The sequence below is a fragment of the Pipistrellus kuhlii genome, unplaced genomic scaffold (genome assembly GCF_014108245.1).
Source record: "Pipistrellus kuhlii isolate mPipKuh1 unplaced genomic scaffold, mPipKuh1.p scaffold_m20_p_1, whole genome shotgun sequence".
NCBI classification, from domain to species: Eukaryota; Metazoa; Chordata; class Mammalia; order Chiroptera; family Vespertilionidae; genus Pipistrellus; species Pipistrellus kuhlii.
The window spans coordinates 153,736,780-153,760,947 of NW_023425404.1; the positions used below are offsets into that span (position 1 = coordinate 153,736,780).

The following is a 24,168-nucleotide window of genomic DNA, read 5'->3' on the forward strand; positions in this document are numbered from 1 at the left end:
TATTTTATTGATTTATTAGAGAGGAAGAGAGAGGGATAGAGAGTTAGAAACATCAATGAAAGAGAATCATCGATCAGCTGCCTCCTGCACATTTCCTACTGGGGATATGCCCACAACCAAGGTACATATCCTTGACTGGAATCGAACCTGGGACCATTCAGTCCACAAGCCGACGCTCTATCCACTGAGCCAAACCGGTTTCGGTGGACTTATGTAATACTTTAAAGAATAAAAATATTTTTGAAAGTTTATTATTATTGTTAAAAAACTTTTATAAATGTGCTCCTCTTTTCCCCTGTTGGTCTGCTCCTCCCCTCCCCAGGCCCTCACCACCCTATTATCAGTGTCCATGGCTTATGCATATAAATAATTTGGTTGATCTCTTTCTGCTCCTTCCACCTTCAGTCTGACATTTGTCAATCTGTTGCAATCTTTCATGTCTCTGTATCTATTTTATTTGTCAGTTTATTTTGTTTACTCAATTCTACATATGAGGGAGATAATGTGATACTTGTCTCTCTCTGACTGGCTTACTTCACTTAGCATATTACTCTTCAGGTCCCTCATACTGTCTCAAAGGGTAAGAGATCCTTCTTTTTTACTGCTGCAGAGTATTCCATTGTATAAATGTACCACGACTTTTTTATCCAGACATCTACTGATTGGTACTTGGGCTGTTTCTGGACCTTAGCTATTATAAATAACACTTAATATGAACATAGGGGTGCATATATTCTTTCTTAATAGTATTTTCTCAATTTTATAGATGAGGAAAACAAGGCACTGAAAGTAGTCTGGCTTCATAGTAAGTGCTTTTAATCACCATACTAAATGGAATATTTACGTTTCTTATATGACCTTCCAATATTACTTGTACTTCGTATACAGTTGCTTCAATTGGAAAAATAGCCTTGAGTTTGATATTTATTACTTACATTTCTACACAAATTTACTTGAAATACCATAATATATTTTAAAAGTACTGATAAAATTGAGATATGTATACTAGTAATAAAAAGATAATATGCTAATTAGACTGGAAGATCTTCCAGAAGTCCTTTCGGACAAAGCCATGGTGGCGGGGTGAAGGCAGAGGTGGTTAGGGGCAATCAAGCCAGGAGGGGAGGGCATTTGAGGGCAATCAGGCCAGCAAGGGGGACAGTTGGGGGTGAGTAGGCTAGTGGGGGGGAGCAGTTGGGGATGATCAGGCCAGCAAGGAGGGGAGTTGGGGGCGAGATCAGGCCAGCAGAGGGGCTCCAGTTGGGGCCAAGCAGGCCAGTGGGGGGAGCAGTTGGGGGCAAGCAGGCCCACAGGCAGAGTGATTAGAGGAGTTCAGGCCAGCAGGCAGTGAGCAGTTAGGAACCAGTGGTCCGGATTGTGACATAAACTGGCAGTCGGACATCCCCCAAGGGGTCCCAGATTGGAGAAGGTGCAGGCCAGGCTCAGGGACACCCCCCCAACCACGCATGAATTTCATGCACTGGGCCACTAGTCTAATATAAAGCTCTTTTCTTATATTTTCTATTTCTTCCTGAAGGAAGATGATACAAAGAATTTTTACTATTCCCTTCATGGTTTTAAGAGAAAATTTTAAATGCCTTGGTAATTTAATAGTACTATAGGTAGTTAAGATTTTGAACTAACAATTATATCTGCTATCTAGGAAACTTGGAAACAATTAAGTATTTGAAAATTGATGCTAGAATTTTTTAAAAATATATTTTATTGATTTTTCACAGAGAGGAAGAGAGAGGGATAGAGAGCCAGAAACATCGATGAGAGAGAATCATCGATCAGCTGCCTCTTGCACACCCCCTACTGGGGATGTGCCCGCAACCAAGGTACATGCCCTTGACCGGAATCTAACCCGGGACCTTTCAGCCCGCAGGCCGACGCTCTATCCACTGAGCCAAACCGGTCCCGGCTGATGCTAGAATTTTTAAAAATATTGTGAATTAGTTGAGAGATGAAATATATAGGAAACGCTGAGACCGGTTTGGCTCAATGGATAGAGCATCGGCTTGGGGACTGAAGGGACCCGGGTTCGATTCCGGTCAAGGGCATGTACCTTGGTTGCGGGCATATCCCCAGTAGGGGGTGTGCAAGAGGCAACTGATCAATGACTCTCTCTCATCGATGTTTCTAACTATCTCTCTCACTTCCTCTCTGTACAGAATCAATAAAATATATTTTTTTAAAAAAGAAATATATAGGAAACACTAAGATGCATTATTTGGATTTCTTTCCTTTCTCAACTCTTTTTGCCTACATAGTAACATAAATCTAGCAAGAGATAAAGACTAGGGGTATGATACATTATTACATTTTACCTCTTTTAAACAGTACCAAATACTTGTTGATGTCATATTAGCTAAAACTATATTATTTGGAATTCAATACAAAGTGTGCTACCCTGCCTTTATTCTATTCTTTGGATTGGAGAGAGAATACTGTGCAAAGAAAAGATAATTCTGGGCTTATTTCTTTATGTGTGTGTGTGTGTGTGTATGTGTGTGTGTGTGATCATTCAACAAACATTTATCTATCTGTCTATTTATTTATATTGTCTAAAGTTTTACACATGTCTCCTTTTCCCCTCAATTAATATCCCCCCCCCCCTCCCCAGCCCAGCCTTTTCCAACTGGGCAAGCCCCCACTGCCCAAGTATCTGTGTCTATTGGTTATGCTAATATGCATCCATACAAGTCCTTTGGTTGTTCTCTAACCCCCCTCATTTGTATATTAATTTGTAAGATAATTTTTTTATATAGTTAACAAATCTAACAGTCAGAAAAGGAGATGTAGAGGGATTTTCTCTTTGTACTCATTCTCAAAGTCTCATTCTTCTAAAACCAGAGTACTTGATAATTCTTAATCTTCACTGATGACAGTTTCCCCCCCTTCTTTAAAAATAGTGGTACAGAATCAGTAACAATAAATAGGAACTATATAATTACTATTTTAGCAAAGTGCTAGAAGAAAAAACTCATCCTTTGTGATGACAGGGTAGGAATATAGCCTAGCGAAAGCTAGGGCACAGATTAACAATATTCAGGGAATTAGGATACAATAAAATATTCCTTTAATCATATTCATTCTGGATTAATTTAATCTTTGGGGATTCAGAAGTTAAAGATTTGGTAGTACTTATCAGTCATTATTATAAACATGTTCTGTTTTTGTTTTATTGGTAGATGCATAGAAATACCAGAAAATAAGTTTGGATTGGTAGCATGCTTTTGCTTTGTCCTTTACCTCAATAAGTATCATCTTCAGTCTAAAGTGTTTTATAACGTGTGTGTGTGTGTGTGCGTGCACTGGTGTGTCTATACACACATATGTATTTGTGTGTATGTGTATGTATAGAGGCATTGTTATTGTAGATTAGATACCTGGTGCATGAATTTGTGTATGGGTGGGGTCCCTTGGCTGGCTGCCTGGCTGGATGGTTTGGGGGGAGGAACCACAGGAGGTCACAGGAGGTTGGCTGTGGGAACTCACTGACTACCAGGGTGCAGCTTCTGTGTTGTGTTGAGCGTCTGCCCCCTGGTGGTGAGTGCGCATCATAACAACTGGTCAGCTGGTCATTTGGTCTTAAGAGTTGCTTAGGCTTTTATATCTTTTATCTATATTATAAAGGCCTGTGGCTGTAACACCTTAACACCATATTGACCGGTCACCAGGAGGTGCATTGAGCAACTCTCGGTCCCTTCTCCTTTCCCCTGCCCGAGAGCAATGGCTCTTGCAGCAGGTGGAGGGCAGGGCAGCAAGCTACAAGTGGCAGAGGGCTACAAGCAGTGGAGAGCTATGAGCAGCAGAGTGCAGGGCACAAGCTACAAATAGCAATGGGCATGGCGGCCAGTTGAGGCAAGTGGAATTGAGCTACACTGGGCCTCCAGTATATATCTAAAAAGCTAATATGGAAAGTATCCCCTTGGGAATTTGACTGGGAGGCCAGGAGTTTGATTGCTCGCTCACTTACTATGACTGTGCTGACCACTAGGGGGCAGCACGGAACAAAGGAAGGCCCTGGCTGGCAGCCAGAAGGCCACAATTGGCCCTGATCACCTGCCAGGCCTAGGGACCCTACCCATGCACGAATTTTGTGCACTGGGCCTTTGGTATCTATATAAGATTTGTCCTATAGACTTATCATTTAGTAGAAACGAGATCTTTTATCCAGATACTCAATTTGCAGAAATCCTAGGTGGATTTCTTACTGTCCCTGAGGTTAGCAGTCTGATCTGATCCTGCTTTGTTTAAAATAAAAGAGAGAGGGAAAGATGAGAACAGCAGTTTTAGGACACTGAAAAGGCAGTCTCTTCCAGTAGGATTGGGAACTACTCGGTCATGGTGCTTACTTAGTCCTTGCTGTATTGCCTCTGCTGTCTAACTTGCTTTCAGTATCAGAGGTACCAAGTAAGGCCAGGTCTTTGCTTTTCTTTCCTACATTAGTATAGGTAGTTTTGTGCTTGAAAAGAGGGCATTCAGAGGTTATACTTATATCATCCCAAAATGATCTGTTGTGATGATCCCTGTCTCACTAGTTTCTCAGTTATTAATTTCCTCTGCTTTTGGTGGTGATTGAAGTTAGAATTTGTCTATGTAAGTTAAAAAAAAACAAAACCAGATTGTGATTTTTGGTTTCTAATGTTAATTTTACCATTAACTTAATCTTGAACATAAAATTATTGCTTTGTACCACAGTTTTTTGACCTCTCAATTAGGGATAATACAGGGTATCTCCCAAAATAGGTATATACACTTTGAATAATTATTAACTCCCAATGAGTTAAATCTGAAAAGAAAGAAACATCAATTGAGCTATCAGGAAAAAAAAAATGTGTTTACATTTTTTGGGATACCCTTTTATAATGATTCCACCTAACTTTAAAGGCTTCTTTTTGGGCTACAATGATCAAGAAAGTGAAAGTGCTTTCAGTGGTTAAGAGTTGTATAAATATAGGTAGTATGGTATACATCTACTTATCTTCCCCATTTATTCAGTCTCTAATCTTTTCTTTTCTAGTACATTATTTTCTGTCACTCCATGATTACTTAAAGGAACCCAAGAACACATTTTATAGCATTTTATAGTACTGAATATACAATAAAAACTTCTATTTGGTTTAGTTTTAAGAGTGCTGGGATATGCGTCATAGTTAACTTTTGTATTACAATATTATTGACTATATTGCCTATGCTGTGCCTTACATTCCTGTGACTTATAGTTGGAAATTTGTACTTCTTATTTCCCTTTCCCTTTTCTACCCAACCCAACCTCTATCCTCTCTGGCAATCATCATTTTGTTCTCTGTGTCTGAGTTTGTTTGGATTCCACATGTAAGCGAAATTATACAGTATTATTTTGCTTGCTCATTGTTGGTATACACTGTCCTCTCTCCAGCATTAATTTAATCATATCACACCCCATAAAATTGCTTCCATATCACAAGATAGTAATATATTGAGTTATTTCTTTGTTCTGTTTGAAGGACTGTTTTGGACATGCTCTTCTGATTTTAGAAACATTCAAACTAATAATTTTTCTCAAATCATATAAGAATGGTGAAGTCTCTTTTGTTTGTTTTTGTCATATTAATCTTCATTATATTTTATCTTATTTCCATATGACCATCAGTGAAATAAGATTTTTTTAAAAGAGTAAATGTACAGGAGAATTCTTAGATTTAAATACAATAGCCTTAGGCATAATACTTATAGTCTTTGTGTACTTGCTACAGAACAGGAATAATAAAATGAATTGAAGTTTTAAGATTTTACATATTACCAAGATTTGATGAGTATAAAGTAAGTATAAACCAGTATGTCTTATTTAAACACACACACACACACACACACACACACACAAACACACACAAAAAAACACACACACATCTAATAGATGTGTCAACATATCTGTCAACATATCACCTGTATGGAAATCTGTTAGACAGAAAAATAGAAGCAGAGTGGACTACATTTGGTTGTGTATACGGGGGAAAGTATAAAGTAGTATTGTTAAAGTAGTATAGATAGAATATGGATAATTATTTCTTAGGCTATTGGTAGACTCTGTTTCTCTGAACACTTCTGTACATTAATTCCAGATTTCTAGTAAAAGCCAGATGGAAAAATAGGCTTCTCCTTAGCTGAGATAAAGGTGTGTCACTGCATCTTGTTGACAGATCTCTTGAAGTGCTAAGAATAAAACTGCAAAAAAAGGTTAGGTAGATTTTACTCTGTTCCTTTCCTATTAACTTGCTGATTTAGTGAAGTTTCTGTTCACCTTTAAATACCAGAAAATTCCAATAGCAGCTTAAAGAAATGGGGGAAGGGTAATTTTCTTACACAAGAAGTCAGAAATGGCAGTGCAGAACTGACTTAGCAGCTTTCCCATCCATAATGATTGGGCTTTTGTGCTCCTGCTCCTCACCACATGGACAAAGGTATAAAGGGACAAAGGGATTAACATGCCATTATGTGGTGGTGCTTCCAAAACAGTTTTTATGGTGAGTAATCGGACTTCTTACAACTCATTGGCCAGACCTGTATTACATGGCCCCTTGCTTGATTAGAGAGACAGTGCATAGTGCCTGTATCTTGTGCTCTCTTACCATGGCAGTCCAAGTACATAATATAATAATAATGTATTGTACCTTGTAGATTTACATTGGTGCAAAAGCATACAGTGGAATTTAATCAAGTGGCAATGGCTAATTCAGATGGATCCGAAGCTATGCTGAACAGAGTGATGACAAAAGATAATATTGGTGTTGCTGTGGTATTAGAGGTCCACAAAGAATTATTTGGAGCAGGTGAGTACAGTTTAAAATATTCTTACTACAACCGAAACCGGTTTGGCTCAATGGATAGAGCATTGGCTTGGGGACTGAAAGGTCCCGGGTTCGATTCCAGTCAAGGGCATGTACCTTGATTGCGGGCATATCCCCAGTAGGGGGTGTGCAAGAGGCAGCTGATCGATGACTCTCTCTCATCAATGCTTCTAACTCTATCTCTCTCCCTTCCTCTCTGTACAAAATCAATAAAATATATTTTAAAAAAATAATAAGGAAGTAAAATAAAATATTCTTACTAAAAATAAACACCATCCCAAGTTTTTCTATCTCAGACAAGTGCAGAAAATCTTGCTATTTATTGCATAGTTGTTTTCTTGTCTTTTGTGGAAAGTTGAGAGAGATTGGCAGGAAAATAGCACTCATTGTGTAAAGCACCATATATTTCTTAGGATACTAAGGCAATCTTTAAAAATGGGAGTCTTTAATATGCCATTAATTCCAAATTATTTGAAATAGGAAATGTTTAGATAGGCTGAATTTGGATATTCTGATGAGTTGGTTACCTTCTTAGTCATATTTTTACCTTCTTGAGAATAAAATCTTTTGTCTTTAAGGTTAAGTACTTGACACATTTTCTCTAATATTTCTGTTATCTCTCAGTTATTGTCAGGGTAAAGGCTGGATCTTTAATCTACCTGCTGCTTTTGTATTTTATATTTTTTTATAGCTTTTATTAAAGTCAGAAACTCATGTACTTTGCATATCCAGACCTCCATCTCCCTCTGCTTTCTACTGACAGCCTTTGAGCATTTCATTGTTTATTTAACTAAAGGCAAGAGTAAGAAGAATCTATAAGAGTACACAAGGGCTTTTATTTATATGCTAGAGGCCTGGTGCACAAAATTAATATATGCGTGTGTGCGTGTGCGCACGTGTGTGTGTGTGTGTGTGTGTGTGTGTGTGTGTGTGTGTGTGTCCCTCAGCGCAGCCTGCACCCTCTCCAATCTGGGATTCCTCTCACAATACAGGCCTGCTGGCTCCCAACTGCTTGCCTGCCTGCCTGATTTTCCCTAAATGCTACTGCCTGCCAGCCTGATCATCCCCTAATCATTCGTCTGCCAGCTTGATCAATGCCTAACTGCTCCCCTGCCAGCCTGATTTTCCCTAACTGCCCTCCCCTGCCAGCTTGGTCACCCCTAACTGTTCTCCTCTGCAGGCCTGGTTGCCCCCAACTGCCCTTCTCTGCTGGCCCAGTCACCCCTAACTGCCCTCCCTGCAGGCCTTATTGCCCCAACTGCCCTCCCTTGCAGGCCTGGTCCCTCCCCTGTTGGCCTGATCGCCTACAACTGCCCCCCACCCCCCTGCTGGCCATCTTGTGGTTGCCATCTTGTGACCACATGGGGGTAGCATCTTTGATCACATGGGGGCAGCCATCTTGTGTGTTGGAGTGATGGTCAATTTGCATATTACCTCTTTATTATATAGGAGGATTTTTTGTACTTGCTAACTGTAGAAGAAAATATTTTTGTCTTGAATGTTACTTGAATTATTCAGACCATGCATATCTGTCAGACTTTTTTTTTTTTTTTTTTTTTTTTTTTTTTGCCATTAATCAGTTTATCCATCATCAAAGATAATCGGACTTTGTTAGGATATTTAAAATTTTCTTTTTTAGCCTCTCCACTTTTACATACTTTTATATCCTATTTAGTCTCATTCTTCTCAGAGATTTGGTACATTTTGGGGGGTGGTGTGGGTAATGTGAAAATTGAATATCCTTTGGAGTATTACTTTTCTTACAATTTAACTATAAATTATACAGTGGACAGTTTCACATTCTGATCTATGTCACTCTTGTACTCCTAGAAGAAGATTTAAATATTATAGAAGGTGCTTATGACCCCTTTGAAGGGGCAAGTTTTTAATATTTAACATATATTTCATCTACAGCCAAAAGTGACACTTTATAACTTCTAGAAAAAAAGAGAGCTTAGAGAACTTCAGCTGCAGGCTTTATCTTATGATCAAATTGCTTTAAAAATGACAACAGTCAAACCTCCATTCTTTAATGTCTCCCATCTAAAATAGTTAGGTTCTCAACCAAGTGTTTCATGGAAAAAATGTCTCAGTTGTCAAACAAACCATGGTTCTCCATTGGATAACCCTTTCATGGTGATATCTGTATGACAGTCATGGGTCTCTCAGGTGACAAAGGAGAGAATGCATGAGTATGAATCAGTTTACCACTAAACCTCACGTTTTTAATATCTCAGGAAATTGTGCTGTGAATATTTTCATGGTTTTTTGCTTTTGTTGCTGCTTATTATTACTAAATACGTACAGTAAGTTCATGGTCATAAGAAGGTTAGTGATAGCAGCAAAGTGAAAGGGGACAATGTGAGAACAATGAGAGAGCTTCAAAAAGAAATAATTGCAAAGTATGATATAGGTGTTCATTTGCGTGTCTTGTCTGGCTACTGAGTATGCAGTGGTAAAATAGACAGTTAGCACAATATTAAAACATAAAAAGGCCATCAAGACTGTTGATATTGCTAATGGTGTGAAAGTACACAGGTAATTTAAAAAGGTTAAAACAGGGAGTCATTTAGGGGTCTGAAATGGACTAATTCAATTCACATTATATCTAATGGGAAAAATTCAGTTTTTTTAACAAATAATTTCTTGAACAGCCTTCCAGAATGAATTAAGTTCGAGAACCAAGGTTCCATTGTATTTCTGTCACATATAACACATACTTTAATTACTTATTTACACAACATCAAAGATAATTATAGCTTAGTAAGATGGAAGGAAACAACAAAAATAGTAGACATAGAAAGTTGTCTTTTCCTACAGGGTTGTGTTGTTTTTGTTTTGTTTTTTGTTTTGCCCAATATAAAAATTGGAGAGACATTTTTATAGAAATTTCAATGGAAACATTGATTTTATGTGTTCACTAATTTTCCAGCAGTATAAAAGTATATAAAAGTCCCTTATTCATACTCTGTAGGAGTAACTCTTTATTTCTTTACACATCACTAACATGTAAGATATATGTATACAATTTTATTTAAATTGCATCATACCATATATATTGAGTTTTATGTCTTACAGGTTAAGTTTAATTTTCACAATTTTTAATATATTATTCTGTCTGCCATTTTGATGAAAGTACTATGTTAATATTTTGACAAAATTAAAGAACAGACCTTTAAGGAAAAAAAGAATAACAGATTTTCTAGTTGAACACCTTCATTGTTCAAGCAAAGTAACCAAAAAGTAGCCCATGACTACACAAAATAATCCTATATAATAAAAGCCTAATATGCTAAGTGTGCAGTCATCCAGTCGGCCATTCAACCAATCAAAGCATAATATGCTAATGATATGCTAAGGCTGTTCAACTGCTCACTATGATGTGCACTGACCACCAGGGGGCAGACAGTCAACCAGTCAACCAGTTGCTATGACGTGTACTGACCATCAGGAGGAAGATGCTTCAATCAGTAGGTGAGCCTACTGCTGGGGTCTGATCTATCAGGACTGAGCAAGATTGGCCAGACATGCCCTGAAGCCCTCCCTCGGTCCCCCCACCCCAGCTGGCCAACCTCCTGTGTCTTTCCTCGGCCCTGATCATGTACCAGTAGGGTCCCTCGGCCTGACCTGTGCCCTCTTGCAATTCAGGACCCCTCAGGGAATGTCAGAGAGACAGTTCTGGCCCCATCCCACAGGCCAGGCCAAGGGACTCCACTAGTGCATGAATTCATGCACCGGGCCTCTAGTTAGTAATAAAGTTGGGTAGAAAACCCATGTCCAGACCTTGAGAACACACTATTGATTTTAATTTTTAAAATTATCTTATTTGGGCATATGGTATGAATTTGTTTTGGTAGAAAATTCACTTTCTCATTTTATTTTGTATAGGTTAGTATAATGTTACTGCTTTTTTACTGCTGACCTATCACTGATGTGCTAAAAAAAAAAAAAAAAAAAATGTAAGGTGAATAGCAAAAAGAATTTAAATTAAGGTTTAGATAACTCAAATAACTGAAAACCTGTCTCACTAGGTTATATTGATATTTAAATGATAGAGATATTTAAAGTGCTTCTTTACACGAAGAAGTTGGCAAATCAAGGTATTATAATCAAATATTGGTTAGTTATATCATGGTATAATTTCTAATTTAGGCATATAGAGCAGGAGTTAGAAAACATTCTATAGAGTTCCAGATAGATAGTATTTTAGGTCCTGGGGGCCACATGGTCTCTAGTGCAGTCTTTAAAAAAAATTTTTTTCTTTTTTAGAACTCTTTTATAAAGTAAAAGCAGTCTTTGCTTATACAGGCTGTACAAAAACAGGTGGTGGGCCATTTTTAGCCCATGAGCTGCAGTTTGTCAACCCTGATCTAGAAAAGTAATTTCTATGTTGTGATTACTAGAAAGTCAGTACTGTAGCTTATGAGAACTACTTTATGAGATAAAGGGGAAGATATAAATTCATGAAAAAGAGTAAAGAAGTAGCTATGGATTTGGGGAGAGAACCTTAAGATTCTGCCTTTTTGATACATAAAGCATAACTTTATCTTCCTTTTTCTAATGTTTAAATTTAGGTATGAAGCCTATTCATGCTGCAGACAAACAGCTGCTTATAGTGGCAAATGCCCACATGCATTGGGACCCAGAGTATTCTGATGTGAAACTCATCCAGACCATGATGTTTGTCTCAGAGGTTAAAAACATTCTGGAGAAAGCCTCTAGTAGGCCTGGCAGCCCAACAGCAGATCCTAATTCCATCCCGCTGGTGCTATGTGCAGATCTGAACTCATTGCCAGATTCAGGTATTTATAGCATCATTTCCTATTGCTTTCAGTTTTGCTTTCACTTCTACTTGAAAGGCCAGCTAGCATTTAATTTGTGAGTAGAGAATTTCTCTTCTAAATTAGGGAGTGTATCAGTAAGAATCCTGTGGATGGGACATGGGGTAAATGATATTGTTTCTTTACTAGGTGTTGTGGAATATTTAAGCAACGGAGGAGTAGCTGACAACCATAAAGACTTCAAGGAACTAAGGTACAATGAGTGTCTTATGAACTTCAGCTGCAATGGGAAGAATGGAAGCTCAGAAGGGAGAATCACACATGGCTTCCAATTGAAGAGCGCTTATGAAAATAACTTGATGCCTTATACCAATTACACCTTTGATTTCAAAGTGAGTGGTTGCTCTGGGCTGCTATAAAAGTTATTTTAAATATAAACATGGCAAGAAAGGTTTATATTGTGCTTAATTGCATAATCTTCAGGAATTTTTAGATTCTCAGAATGTCTTGGTTGAGTATGCACCTAATGTAAAAGAGGTTTGTTAGGTTTTGTGATTGTTATTCTTAACTGGAGAATTCTTTTTAAATCCTTATTTGTTCAAATTTCAAATAACATTTGATAACAGAAAAAACTACTAAAATGTTTATTATGTGCCAGGCACTGGAAGCACTTATGTTTATTAATACAGTTAAATTTCACCTGTTCATACCATCCCTAACTTTCAGTAATGACCCAAATTATATGCAATCTGATATAGCTAAATTCACCATGAGTGAATTTATATAGTATTCTCTCAAAATTTTATTAGTACTTTTTATTATATATTTCTTTTTCTTTATTTTTTGGGGGATAAAGTATCCTCTTTCACTGTGATGCCATATAAAATATTAGCTGAAACTCATTATTTATAATATTTGTAAATAAGTAATTCCTCCCAGCCACTCCAACACCCCAGGACAAGCCCACACCGCCACCTTAGTTTCTCTATTTATTGGTTATGCTCATATGCATGCATACGAGTCCTTTGGTTAATCTCTAACCCCCTCCCCCTCCACTGTCTTCTCTCTGAGGTTGGACGGTCTGTTCAGTATTACCTTGTCTCTGAATCTATTTTTGTTCATCAATTTATGTTGATCATTATATCCCACATATGAGTGAGATCATGTGATGTTTATCTTTCTCCGACTGGCTTATTTTGCTTAGCACAGTGGTTGACAAACTGCAGCTCTTGAGCCATATGTGAATGTAGTAGCTTCTCCACAAAATATATCATGCGGACGTGCATGTACAGCGCGATTGAAACTTCATGGCCCATGCCCAGAAGTCAGTTTTTGGCTCTCAAAAGAAATTTCAGTCATTGTACTGTTGATACTTGGCTCTGTTGACTAGTGAGTTTGCCGACCACTGGCTTAGCACAATACTCTCCAGGTCCATCCAGGGTGTTGCAAATGGTGAAAGTTTTTTCTTTTTTATAGCAGCATAGTATTCCATTGTTAGATGTACTACACATTTTTAATCCATTCATCTGCTAATAGACAATTAGGCTGTTTCCAAATCATAGCTATGGTAAATTGTGCTGCTATGAACATAAGGGTATATATATATACTTTCTGATTGATGTTTCTGGTTTCTTGGGATATAATCCTAGAAGTGGGATTACTGGGTCAAATGGGAGTTCCATTTTTAACTTTTGAAGGAAACTCCATACTGTTCTCCACAGTGGCTGCACTGGTCTGCATTCCCACCAGCAGTGTAAAAAGAGTTCCTTTTTCTCTGCATCCTCACCAGCATTTGTCGTTTGTCGATTTTTTGTAATAGCCATTTTAATAGGTGTTAGAAATTACCTCATTGTCCTTTTAGTTTTCATCTCTCTGATGATTAGTGACTTTGAGCATGTTTTCATATGTCTTTTGGCCTTCTGTATGTCCTCCTTAGAAAAGTGTCTACTTAGGTCCTTTGCCCATTTTTTGATTGGATTGTTTTTTTTCCTTTTGTTAGATTGTGATTGTATAAGTTTCCTGTAAATTTTGTGGGATAGCATAGGCAAATACTGATATGTTCTCCCATGCAAAGGGCTTTCTTGTTGTTTTGTTGATGGTTTCTTTTGCTGTGCAGAAGTTTTTTATTTTGATATAGTCCCATTTGTTTATTTTCTCCTTAGTTTCCATTGCGCTAAAAGCTGTTATTAGTAAAGATATTGCTACGAATATGTCTGATAAATATTTTGCTGCCTATGACTTCTTCTAAGATTTTTATGGTTTTCCAGTTCTTACATTTAAGTTCTTTAACCATTTTGAGTTTATTTTTGTGTATGGTATAAGTTGGTGATCTAGCTTCTTTTTTTTTTTTTTTTTTTTTTTGCATGTATCTGAACAATTTTCCCAACACCATTTATTGAAGAGACTGTCTTGACTCCATTGTATGCTCTTGCTCCTTTGTCAAATATTAATTGAGCATAATAGCTTGAGTTTATTTCTGGGTTCTCTGTTCTGTTCCATTAGTCTATATATCTATTCTTGTGCCAGTACCAGGTAGTTTTGAGAACAATGGCTTTATAATACTGCTTGAAATCTGGTATTGAGATCCCTCCTACTTTGTTGTTCTTTCTCAGGATTGCTGCAGCTATTCAAGGTCTTTTTTTTATTTCCAAATGAATTTTTGGAGAGTGTGTTCTAGGTCTGTGAAATATGCAGTTGGTATTTAATGGGGATTGCATTGAATCTATAAATTACTTTGAGTAGTGTGGATATTTTAATGATGTTGAATCTACCAAGCCACGAACATGGTATGTTCTTCCATTTGTTTATGTCTTCCTCCATCTCTTTTTTCGATGTCCTGCAGTTTTCCAAGTACAGGTTTTTTACCTCCTTAGTTAAGTTTATTCCTAGGTATCTTTCATTTCTTGGTGCAGTGGTAAATGGGATTGTTTTTTTAGTTTCTCTTTCTTTGAGTTCATTGTTGGCATATAAAAAAGCCATAGATTTCTGTGTGTTAATTTTGTATCCTGCCTCATTGCCAAATTCATTTATTAAGTCTAGTAGTTTTTTTATGGAGTCTGGGATTTTCTATGTACAATGTCATGTCATATTCGAATAATGACAGTTTTACTTCTTCTTTTCCAACTTGGATACCTTTTATTCTTGTCTCTGATAGCTATGGATAGCGCTTCCAGCACTGTCGAACAGGAGTGGTGGAAGTAGGCATCCCTGTCTTGTTCCTGTTCTTAAGGGAAATGATTTTAGTTTTTCCCCATTAGGTAAAATGTTGGCTATAGGTTTATCATATAAAACTTTTATTGTATTCAGGTATGATCCCTCAATTCTCACTTTGCTGAGAGTTATTATCAAGAAAGGGTATTGGATTTTATTAAATGTTTTTTCTGCGTTGATTGATATGATTATGTGATTTTTGTCTTTCAATTTGTTTATGTGATGTATCACATTTATTGATTTGCAGATATTGTACCATCCATGCATCCCCAGAATAAATCCCACTTGGTCATGGCATATGATCTTTCTAATGTAATGCTGGATCCGATTTGCTAGAATTTTGTTGAGGATTTTAGCATCTGTTGGTCATCAAGCATATTGGCCTGTAATTCTCTTTCTTTGTGGTGTCTTTATCTGGTTTTGGAATTAGGGTAATGCTGGCTTCATAGAAAGAGCTAGGAAGTGAAGAGCACAGTAGTTTTGAAACTTACTGATCAGACAGACTGAGAAATACTGCTAATCCTATATAATAAAAGGCTAATATGAAAATTGTTCCTTCAACTGAAAGTTCTACTAGGAATTCAACCAGGGTCAGGGCTGATGGCCAACTGCCTGTGGCCCCTCCTCCATCTGGCTCTGCCCCCAATTGCCCCCCCCCCCTCCCTGATTGGGGGCAGGGCTGGTCAGCCAACTGCCTGCTGCCCCTCCCCCAGGCCAGCTGGATCCTACCTGTGCATGAATTCGTGCACTGGGCTTCTAGTAATATATATATATATGGTCCTTGCTAAATATTTTTTGCAAAGGTATTGTTAGGCAGGAAGGAATCCAGAATTTAGAGTATATCAGGAATTGTGAAAATGAGTATTCTAAACTAAAGAACAAATTAGAGTAATTAACTGCATGCAGTATTTTGTAGGTATGACAAATAGGGAAAGCTGAACTAGGATTAGCAAACCTGAAAACATGCTTTACTATGGCTTCTTTCAGATGTGTTTGGATATTTTTATGTGCTGCAAATAATTGAAAATAATTCCAGTTATCATTAAAGGAATTAATTTGAGTGATACCTTTTCATTAATTATACTGGTATATGCATTTTATATAAAGATCTTTATTTTCTACTTATTGTAGCTGTTAGAATTACTGCAATTTCTATAATACTTATACTGATATATTAGATTTTACTAACCCAAGCAAGCAAATTTTAAAGATGTGTAAACATAATTTGGTGTGCTTAGCTCCTCAGTTTGCTTATCACCTGTACACACATGTAAGACTTTGTTATTTCAGTAGGATACTTTGTTTCCCTATTGAGTCACTTTTATTTCATGTAATAACCCATTGAAGACTTGAGCCTTATTTTACCCATTGTCAAGACAACCAAACGTACAGGTCACTCAGGTGTTTAGCTTTTTGAAAATTATGGATTGTTCTTGTATATATTAAGTTTTTCTTTTTTCTAATCATATGTTTCTCTCTCTCTCTCTCTCTCTCTTTTTTATTTTTTATTTTTTTCCAACTCCCAATCTCTTTTCAGGGCGTAATTGACTACATTTTCTATTCCAAGACTCATATGAACGTGCTTGGTGTCCTGGGGCCTTTAGATCCTCAATGGCTGGTTGAGAACAACATCACTGGGTGTCCACACCCACACATCCCTTCAGACCACTTCTCACTGTTAACTCAACTTGAACTCCACCCTCCACTCCTGCCTCTTGTCAATGGTGTTCACTTGCCTAATCGGAGGTAGTGGAGTACTGCCCCGCAAAGACGGGGATCTATTGCTATGGACCTGTACAGTTGTAAATCAAAGTATATAGGAGTGAAGTATGGCCATCCTTAAGCTGCTTCTTCAGGTTCCTTTCATTATGTGTTTGCTATAAGACTTTGTACATTTTTTGTGCATATTGGCATCATTTGGCACTAGAGCTGGGACCAAAGTATTACTCTTTCCAAATTTTTAATTTATAACATGTTTTTAAAATCGACCTTCTTCATATTATATTAAGAGTCAACATTCATAATTGATAAATCACCAATTTGAGGCCCAACAGCAGTGTATTTGTTTTTCCAAAACAAATATTTTTCTTTAAATGGTTTCAAATGAGCCAACCATTTTTGTAAAAGGCAAATTTTAAAAAACGATGTAAGATTTTAAACTTAATGTTATGCCTTGTAGGGAAAACTTTCTTGAATTTCTGTTTTCCATTATAACAAACTAATTTTTGGCTCCCAAAGTCATTTGCACATTAACAAAGCATTTACATTTACTAGATCTGTACATAAACTATGATATAGCCTATAGCCATAAGAAAAATTGAGAAATTAAAGCTGGTTGCACAATATGCTTTCAAAATCAAACAGTTAACTCCACATGACAGTTTGTTGGGCAAACATTTTTTTAGAAATCACTCTGAATTTTGTTCCCCTTTTAGTTATAGACTTATTGGAAGTATTAATTTTAAGCCCGACTCTCCAGTTTATTTATAGGGAAACAGCAAGTAATTTTTACTGCCACACATTTTGAAAATAGAGTTTTTGGTATATTTAGGAAGCCCACAAAATTAGTGTCTAGTATTTTTCATTATTCTCATCTACCCTTTTCTGCCTGGTTGTGCTGGAAAAAAAATGTATTATATGATATATGTCATTTTTGCTGGTATAGTCAAATATTTAAAAAATAACTACTGAATGAAATGGCCCTGATCAAAGTTTTAGAAGATGAAAGCTGTCCAAGTATTTAATATGTTTCCCAAAGTAGGTCAAGTGGCTATTGGTTTTGGCTTTTGGGGGCAACAATAGAAAGAATTTGGGGGAGAAAGAGACAGGGAGTAGTTGAAAACCTTGAATCATTTTTCCTGACTCTAGTTGCCAAATGGCCATTACATGCTTTAAATATTTGTTTCTGTTGTCTGTCAGGGTTGAATTAAGAAGCTACTGGTTTATTCCCAACTCTTGATGTTCTTTAGATATGTTGGAATCCTTTTTTTTTTTTTTGCCCATGAGGGGCCAGTTGAAAATCTATGACTCGAGGCAGTGAAGATAATATCATTTTCTGGGGGGGAAATTGGTTGGCTACTTGATGTTAATTATGGCACAGTAACAGGAAAAGGTTGTGTCTGTGTTTTTAAGTTTTTCTTTATTCTGCTTTTTTGCTGCTATAAAAGTTTTCTGAATTTATATTTTAAACTTTTCATGCACTTTACTGTTTCTAGTCTCAAAATGTGATATTTTTAATAAACAAGAAATTTTCCATTATGTGAATGAAATTTTAAAATAAAATAGCCTATATTTGTGTCTCACTAATATATAAAGTACAAGTCAAATTTAAATTATTTAATTAGTTTTAAATGTATGCAATTAGTCTCCTCTTTCAAACCTGACATCTTAGGCTGTTTTATTAGTCTTAAATGATGCTTTTCTTTTAGTTATTTCATACTAATTTCTTCCATAGTAAATCAGGCTATAGAATATAATATTTCCCTGAAGGGTAATTTTAATGGGATGAGGGTGGTGGGATGATGTGATACCACATATGGGATTGCTTCAGAAGGTTTCTGTAAAGCCTAAACTCCCTTTTAAAAGTGCCTAGTGATGAGGCGTTGTTTGTCATCTATTAAAATTGGAATGTCATTGTAGTTGAGTGAAGTTTGATGTAAATAAAATATTCTTTTAAAAATGTTAAAATATCAGAAGAAACAAACACACAAAGAGACAACCCTTAAGATGACAGATTTTCCTCAATGTGCAGGTATCCCTTCTTATATACCTCAAGCATTCAACATCTAGCCATGCAAATTGATTACCTGAAGTATAGTACTGGAAAGTAGAATAGCATGAAAAACTTAATTTTGTGGACATTGCCTTTTTTTGTAATCAGCTACTGTATGTGTTATTTTAAACCTTTTGTTTTGGGTGGGTTTTCTGCTCTGGAGGTATATGCACTAACAAAACATTTTCCTTCTTTCATATACGCATGTTAATTAGCAATGTGAGCAATATTTCCTACCATACTTCACTCCCAATATTTTTTGAGATGTTTGTATAAAATGGAATTTAAAGTTCACTTATGATTGTATATGAACCACAGAGGAGCCCATTTATTAATAAAAACTTTTTTAATAGTTAAATGTAGAGGGAAAATAAAATTTGGGAAACATTGTAAACAGCTTAAGTTTATTTTGTGTATGATCGAGGCACTCTGTTGCAGGAAGGTGTGTAATTGGGTTCTCTCTGCTTCCAAATGCACTCTTTCAGACCATTCATTATCCTGTGTATTTTTAATGTGGTTTTAATAAATGTTGGTAGTAGCTTTGTTGAAGTAGGTAATTGTGTTATGTTTTGGGTGGCACACTTTCTTGGGGCATGGTGACCCAAATTTCATGTGCACGGTTTCCCTTCAGCCCACTGCCCAACCTTCACATATACCCTTCACCCTCTGTTACCTTTGTAAAAGGAGTGGTATCTGTTTGAGCTGCCAATTCAGATGATCAGAAATGCTGCTCTCCTCAGTATTGTCTTGTTAAAACCCATGCCATTTGGAACTTTGGCAGTGACAAGCCAAAAAAGGAAGAGGTGAATGACATATGATATATATTCAGTGAGAATAAAATATTTATGCTCATATGCTTTCTAGTTCTTAGAATAAGTTAATAAGCTCCATGCCATTGGGCTGCTGCATATTTTAACTGAAGATAAAGGAAAATTTGGGCATTTTTAGATTGTGCTAATGTGTTTTTTAACTGTTAAATATGATTTCTGGTATTTATCTAAGAACTGGAGTGTTCTTTAAATTTATTAAAACAGTGTTGTTTGAGGAAAGGAAAACTGCACTGTTTGCCATTATAGCAGCCATGCAAGTGCATGCGAAGTCACCCACTTTCTCAGGCATCAGTATCCGCCTCATAGCTTTACACACCGTGATGGGGAAAATCGCAGCATCCTCAGGACTGACATCTGGGAAAGGCTCAAGTCCCTTACTGCTCCTTGCTTGTTGACTTTGTTTTAAAATATTGTGCCTGGTGTCAACTTTTAAGCAACAGCACTGCCTAAAAGCAAGCAGAGAACAGAATCCCAGCACCATTCTATAGGCAACTTTTTAGAATTCAGATATAGTAAATCTGTTCAAGATTTATGATGTTTTATGTAAAAAAAAAAAAATTTTGTACAATGTAGCTGAATGTTTTTGTTTTTCATTTTCTTGATGTAAGGCGTGTGAACGATTGTTTGAATATCACATGTTAAAGTCAGGTATGGCACAATGGGTTCTGAGACCAGCTTTCCCCCTCCCATTTGCCTTGTTCCAAACTCTTTGTTTTCAAATTACTTTTCTGCTATTCATAGGCAAATATTTAATTTTGCTAATAAGCATCCTGTGTGAGTGTATTAAAGAAGCTACTGTGTTTTAGTGTTGTAGTTTGCAGAAATATAAAGTTTCATTTCTAATTTGTCCCTTTTCTTTGGTGTCTTAAAGTTATATATTAAATGCCAGAGAAGCAAGGAGAAAGTTGAACAATATCTGAGGCTTATATCACTTGATTCCATGGTGGGTTATATTAGAATTGAGGATGTGGCACATTAAAACTGGAACACGGGCAAATGATTGTGATCCATTTAAAAATTGTATCTCGTAAGTATAGTTAAATGGATGAAAATTTAAGTTTGTTGAATTTCTAAAAGTTTCTAAAAATCACTAATGCCATCTATACTTTCAATTTCAAATAGCAGGGCATAGAGAAAGCACAAGAAAAATATAGGTCAAATGTGTTCCATACAACCAGAGACATAGGTTCATCATTTCTAAATTCAAGGTTAGATGTTATAGCAATGAAAGTCAACTGTGTCCCAATACTTGTTTCTAAGGTCTTATATTCTGAGTTTCTGAGGGATTTTTAATAGCTTTGTAAAACACATTGACTAATTAGTAGCTTCAGTCCCAGAAAATATCATCAGTTTCTGATACCTTTGGCAGGCCATGAAAATAATGGTTTATAGCAAGCAAAGACTTTACAGTACATTTTCAAAATAGCATTCATCCATGATTATATTTTGACAGAAAAGTGAATTTTCACATTTGTAAGGCAGTCACTTTCCCACCTATCTTCTTCTTAAAAAAAAAAAAAAATTCACTTTTCTATTGTAAATGTGTGTAAAAAGATTTGTTTAACCCTTATTAATTGTATCATTTTTGTAGAACCCTGAATTATAGGTAGACAAATTAACTGGGGAGATGAGAATATTTTTCTAAGCCAGGAACTTCAACTAAAGTTTTAAAGTTGTTTGAATCACAGAAAAGAAATTTTATACTATGTTTGCTTTGAATGATTCACCAAATTTGAATTCAAGCATAAATAAATTAGTACATCTATACCTTGGCTTATTTACCAAAGTTGTACTCTGTTTAAGAACAGGATGCCAAGAGCATCTTTCATTTTACAGAATATGTAAATCTTTATTATGTAATGTCACTTAAAGCTTAAAGGTACAGAGAAAACTCTTCTACCTATACTGCAGGATGTTCTGAATAAGATCCACAGAAAGAAAGGGGGGGAAAATTCAAACATTTCTTTTTAAGAAGGTGGTAAGGGGGTACATGCATGTTTCTTGTTTTAACCAAATACCCTCCTTATGCAAGTTTCTTTCTTAAACCACAGGTCCTACAGCCAGAAAGAGGGAGACACCAGGAAAAGCAAGCTTTATTAACCTAGTTAGTTTTTTGTTTGTTTGTTTTTTGCATAAGTTTGGTTAGACTTGGGTTATTCTTGGAACCAAAGGAAAACAAGCATGTTGAGCTTTTATTCAACAAAGATTATGCTATTGAAACAATGGAAGTTTTTAAGTAAAATAGTGCTTACTTTCAAAGCATATGAAATAAGGACATTTCTGCCTATTAAATGTTAATTTTTATGGAACATAAGTATAAATTCAGCATTATATTGAAATTAAGTTGTGTCATCATAAATCATATTATGAAAAGCATATGCAAATGCCAATGATATTCTTTTGGCCTTGGTACATTCAGCTTTCATAAACTTTCAGAAGACATAGTTTAGTTATTTTTTTATACCAATCTCCCTGAATTTAGATAATTTCCCTGTTGGTATATCTGTTACTTTTAACTCTGAAGCATAAAAAGTGGTCCTTTCTTGCTCATTTCAGTTTTGTGTTAATTTCTAATTACTGGTATATGACTGTTTCTTTCAAGCTATCAGTGGTTATATGTACCACATTTGTTTAACTAGTTGTCTTAGCTCACATGATTGGCTCAGTGCTGATGTGTCAAATAATGGCTTTGCTTCTTACTGAATAAGCTTAGTTTCCTGCTACTCGTTTCAATCTTGATGCAGTAAGTGATACAATAGTCTGGGTGTGTATGCAGAAACTGTACTGTCCTTTCTCTGCTTAACTTGCTAAAAATATATTCCCTTACCTGTGAAATTCCTGAGCGGTGCTCTGCCAACCTTTGGAGGAGGCTTTGGATGGCTGTGTTGCTGCACACTGGATCTGAAATTGTTGTGGCAAATTTCTTAAACACCAGCAGCACTGAGAAGTGCACTATGGGCATTTGTACAGCTGTCCAAATGCAAGCAATCCTTTCATCTAGGAGAAGCTAAGGAATAGAGTTTATTGGAGCACTTGGAATATTTCGAGGAAGATGAACATTTCAACTTTGCATTTATCTCTAGTGGGGTGGTGTGAATGGAGTCTGTTTTAAGACAAAGAGTGTACATATGTACTTTTTCTCTCTGAAAGGACCAAGCGTTGGTCACATTCACCATGGATTAATTTGTATTTTATATTGTGATTTCTGTTGACTATAAAACAAGTGCCAACTCATTGTCCATGAGATGACCTCTTTGACTCAGTTTACCATTTGAATTGGGAAGGGTTCATTTATTTTCAGTACTTGGCATTAAATTGATTGTTTTGCATACATTTGAGTCATTCTGTGGCCTATAAAGTGTTTTTGTAACTCAATTAATGGTTGAAAGCAAAGCACATGAGTTTAAAACTGAGCAAGTTGTTTTTGTATTTTCCCCTTCTTGAATACTTGGTAGTTTCTATTGATACTATTCCAGAACAAATCTGTTTTATGTTGCATATTTATTTTGCTTTTGTTCTAAAAAAAAAAAAAAAAAAGTCTAGCACTAAATTAATTTGTTATTGTATTCTAATCAGTTTAAAAATCTAAGATTTTCTTTTCTTAAAATTAGATTTAATGAAGTGCCATGTAATTGTAGCTTACTAGTGTTTAATGTTTAATAGATTGGTTATGTAGTGTTCTAATCATTTAACACTGTCATCCCTGGAGAAAGTGGTTCTATTCTTATTGAACACATTCTCCTTGACAAAATCACCAGCTGATTTATTTTTCTATTTATTACAGTTAAACAGTTGATGAGGTCTGAATCTTGACCAAGCTGCTCAGCTGAGATGTTTTTCACAATAGACACTGTACAAAATGTGTGTGCAAAAGGACACAGTTGGGTGGTAGTATTTTTTCATTAATGTGAACATTGACTAAACAAAGCAGTCCTGCCTTTTAAATCCGTGGCAGCTCAGAAGGGAGGTGCTTAAGAACCTTAACTATTATGTCAGATGACAAAATACTTTTTTCCATTTTGGAGATTGGGTACTGCTCACACATGATGTATAGGGCTAAATATATGCTTGTTTCCTTGCACCTGTGTACTTCCCTTCTCTCCCTCACTTTTCTTTCCCTGTAGGCAATAAATGGCCATTTTGCAACTGCATACCTTGTGTTGGTTTTTTACTATTTATGTGTGCAGTGTAAATGTCTGCATTCAGGTCAGTGCATCTCTTACAAAGTGAATTAGGGAGAGCCAAGGTAATTCAGGCAAAAAATTACAAATTCCTGATACATTTTTTTCTGGTGGAAACTACATTACTACTCAAGCCCTACTTTGTTTTGAATAGGTTCAGAAGTTAGTCATAATTATGAGACTTACTTTGGCTGTAGAAATCTGAGTAAAAAGACTTACTTTGGCATGTGTCACTTCTGAGTGGCGCTTTAAGAGCCAGTGTGTAATTTGCCATATTCTCTTTCCTTGCCATGGTGATCATACAAACGTGGAGATCAAACCTTTCATCCTAGATCCTTGAGTGACTGATGAGCAGAACTCCTACATAGGACATGTAGTGTGAATGAGAAACAACTGCTAAATCACAGTGTCTGAATACAATGAAGGTTTATTAAGGGATATGATAATCTAGCCCATCCTGACTGCTAGACATCCTCGGACAGATCTGAGTAATCAATATTCAGAGGTGGACCTGCCAAGACCTAGAGTAAGTTCATTCAACAAAAAATACTATATACA

General features: G+C 36.3%; 1 protein-coding gene across 11 annotated transcripts in view; it reads left to right on the forward strand.

Annotated features, from left to right (window-relative positions):
- CNOT6L (CCR4-NOT transcription complex subunit 6 like) overlaps nucleotides 1-23,580 on the forward strand; it is a 90,929-nt gene extending 67,349 nt beyond the window's left edge. For 9 of the 11 annotated variants that reach the window (XM_036412884.2, XM_045571477.1, XM_045571453.1 and 6 more), the window contains 4 exons: nucleotides 6,667-6,818; nucleotides 11,408-11,638; nucleotides 11,807-12,009; nucleotides 16,365-23,580. In XM_036412884.2, the coding sequence (XP_036268777.1) occupies nucleotides 6,667-6,818; nucleotides 11,408-11,638; nucleotides 11,807-12,009; nucleotides 16,365-16,577 (799 nt within the window). In that variant the 3' untranslated portion in view covers nucleotides 16,578-23,580. The remainder of the gene's footprint in view (nucleotides 1-6,666; nucleotides 6,819-11,407; nucleotides 11,639-11,806; nucleotides 12,010-16,364) is intronic. The other 2 variants (XM_036412873.2, XM_036412902.2) reach the window with 1 other exon arrangement.
- Nucleotides 23,581-24,168: the final 588 nt, after the last annotated feature.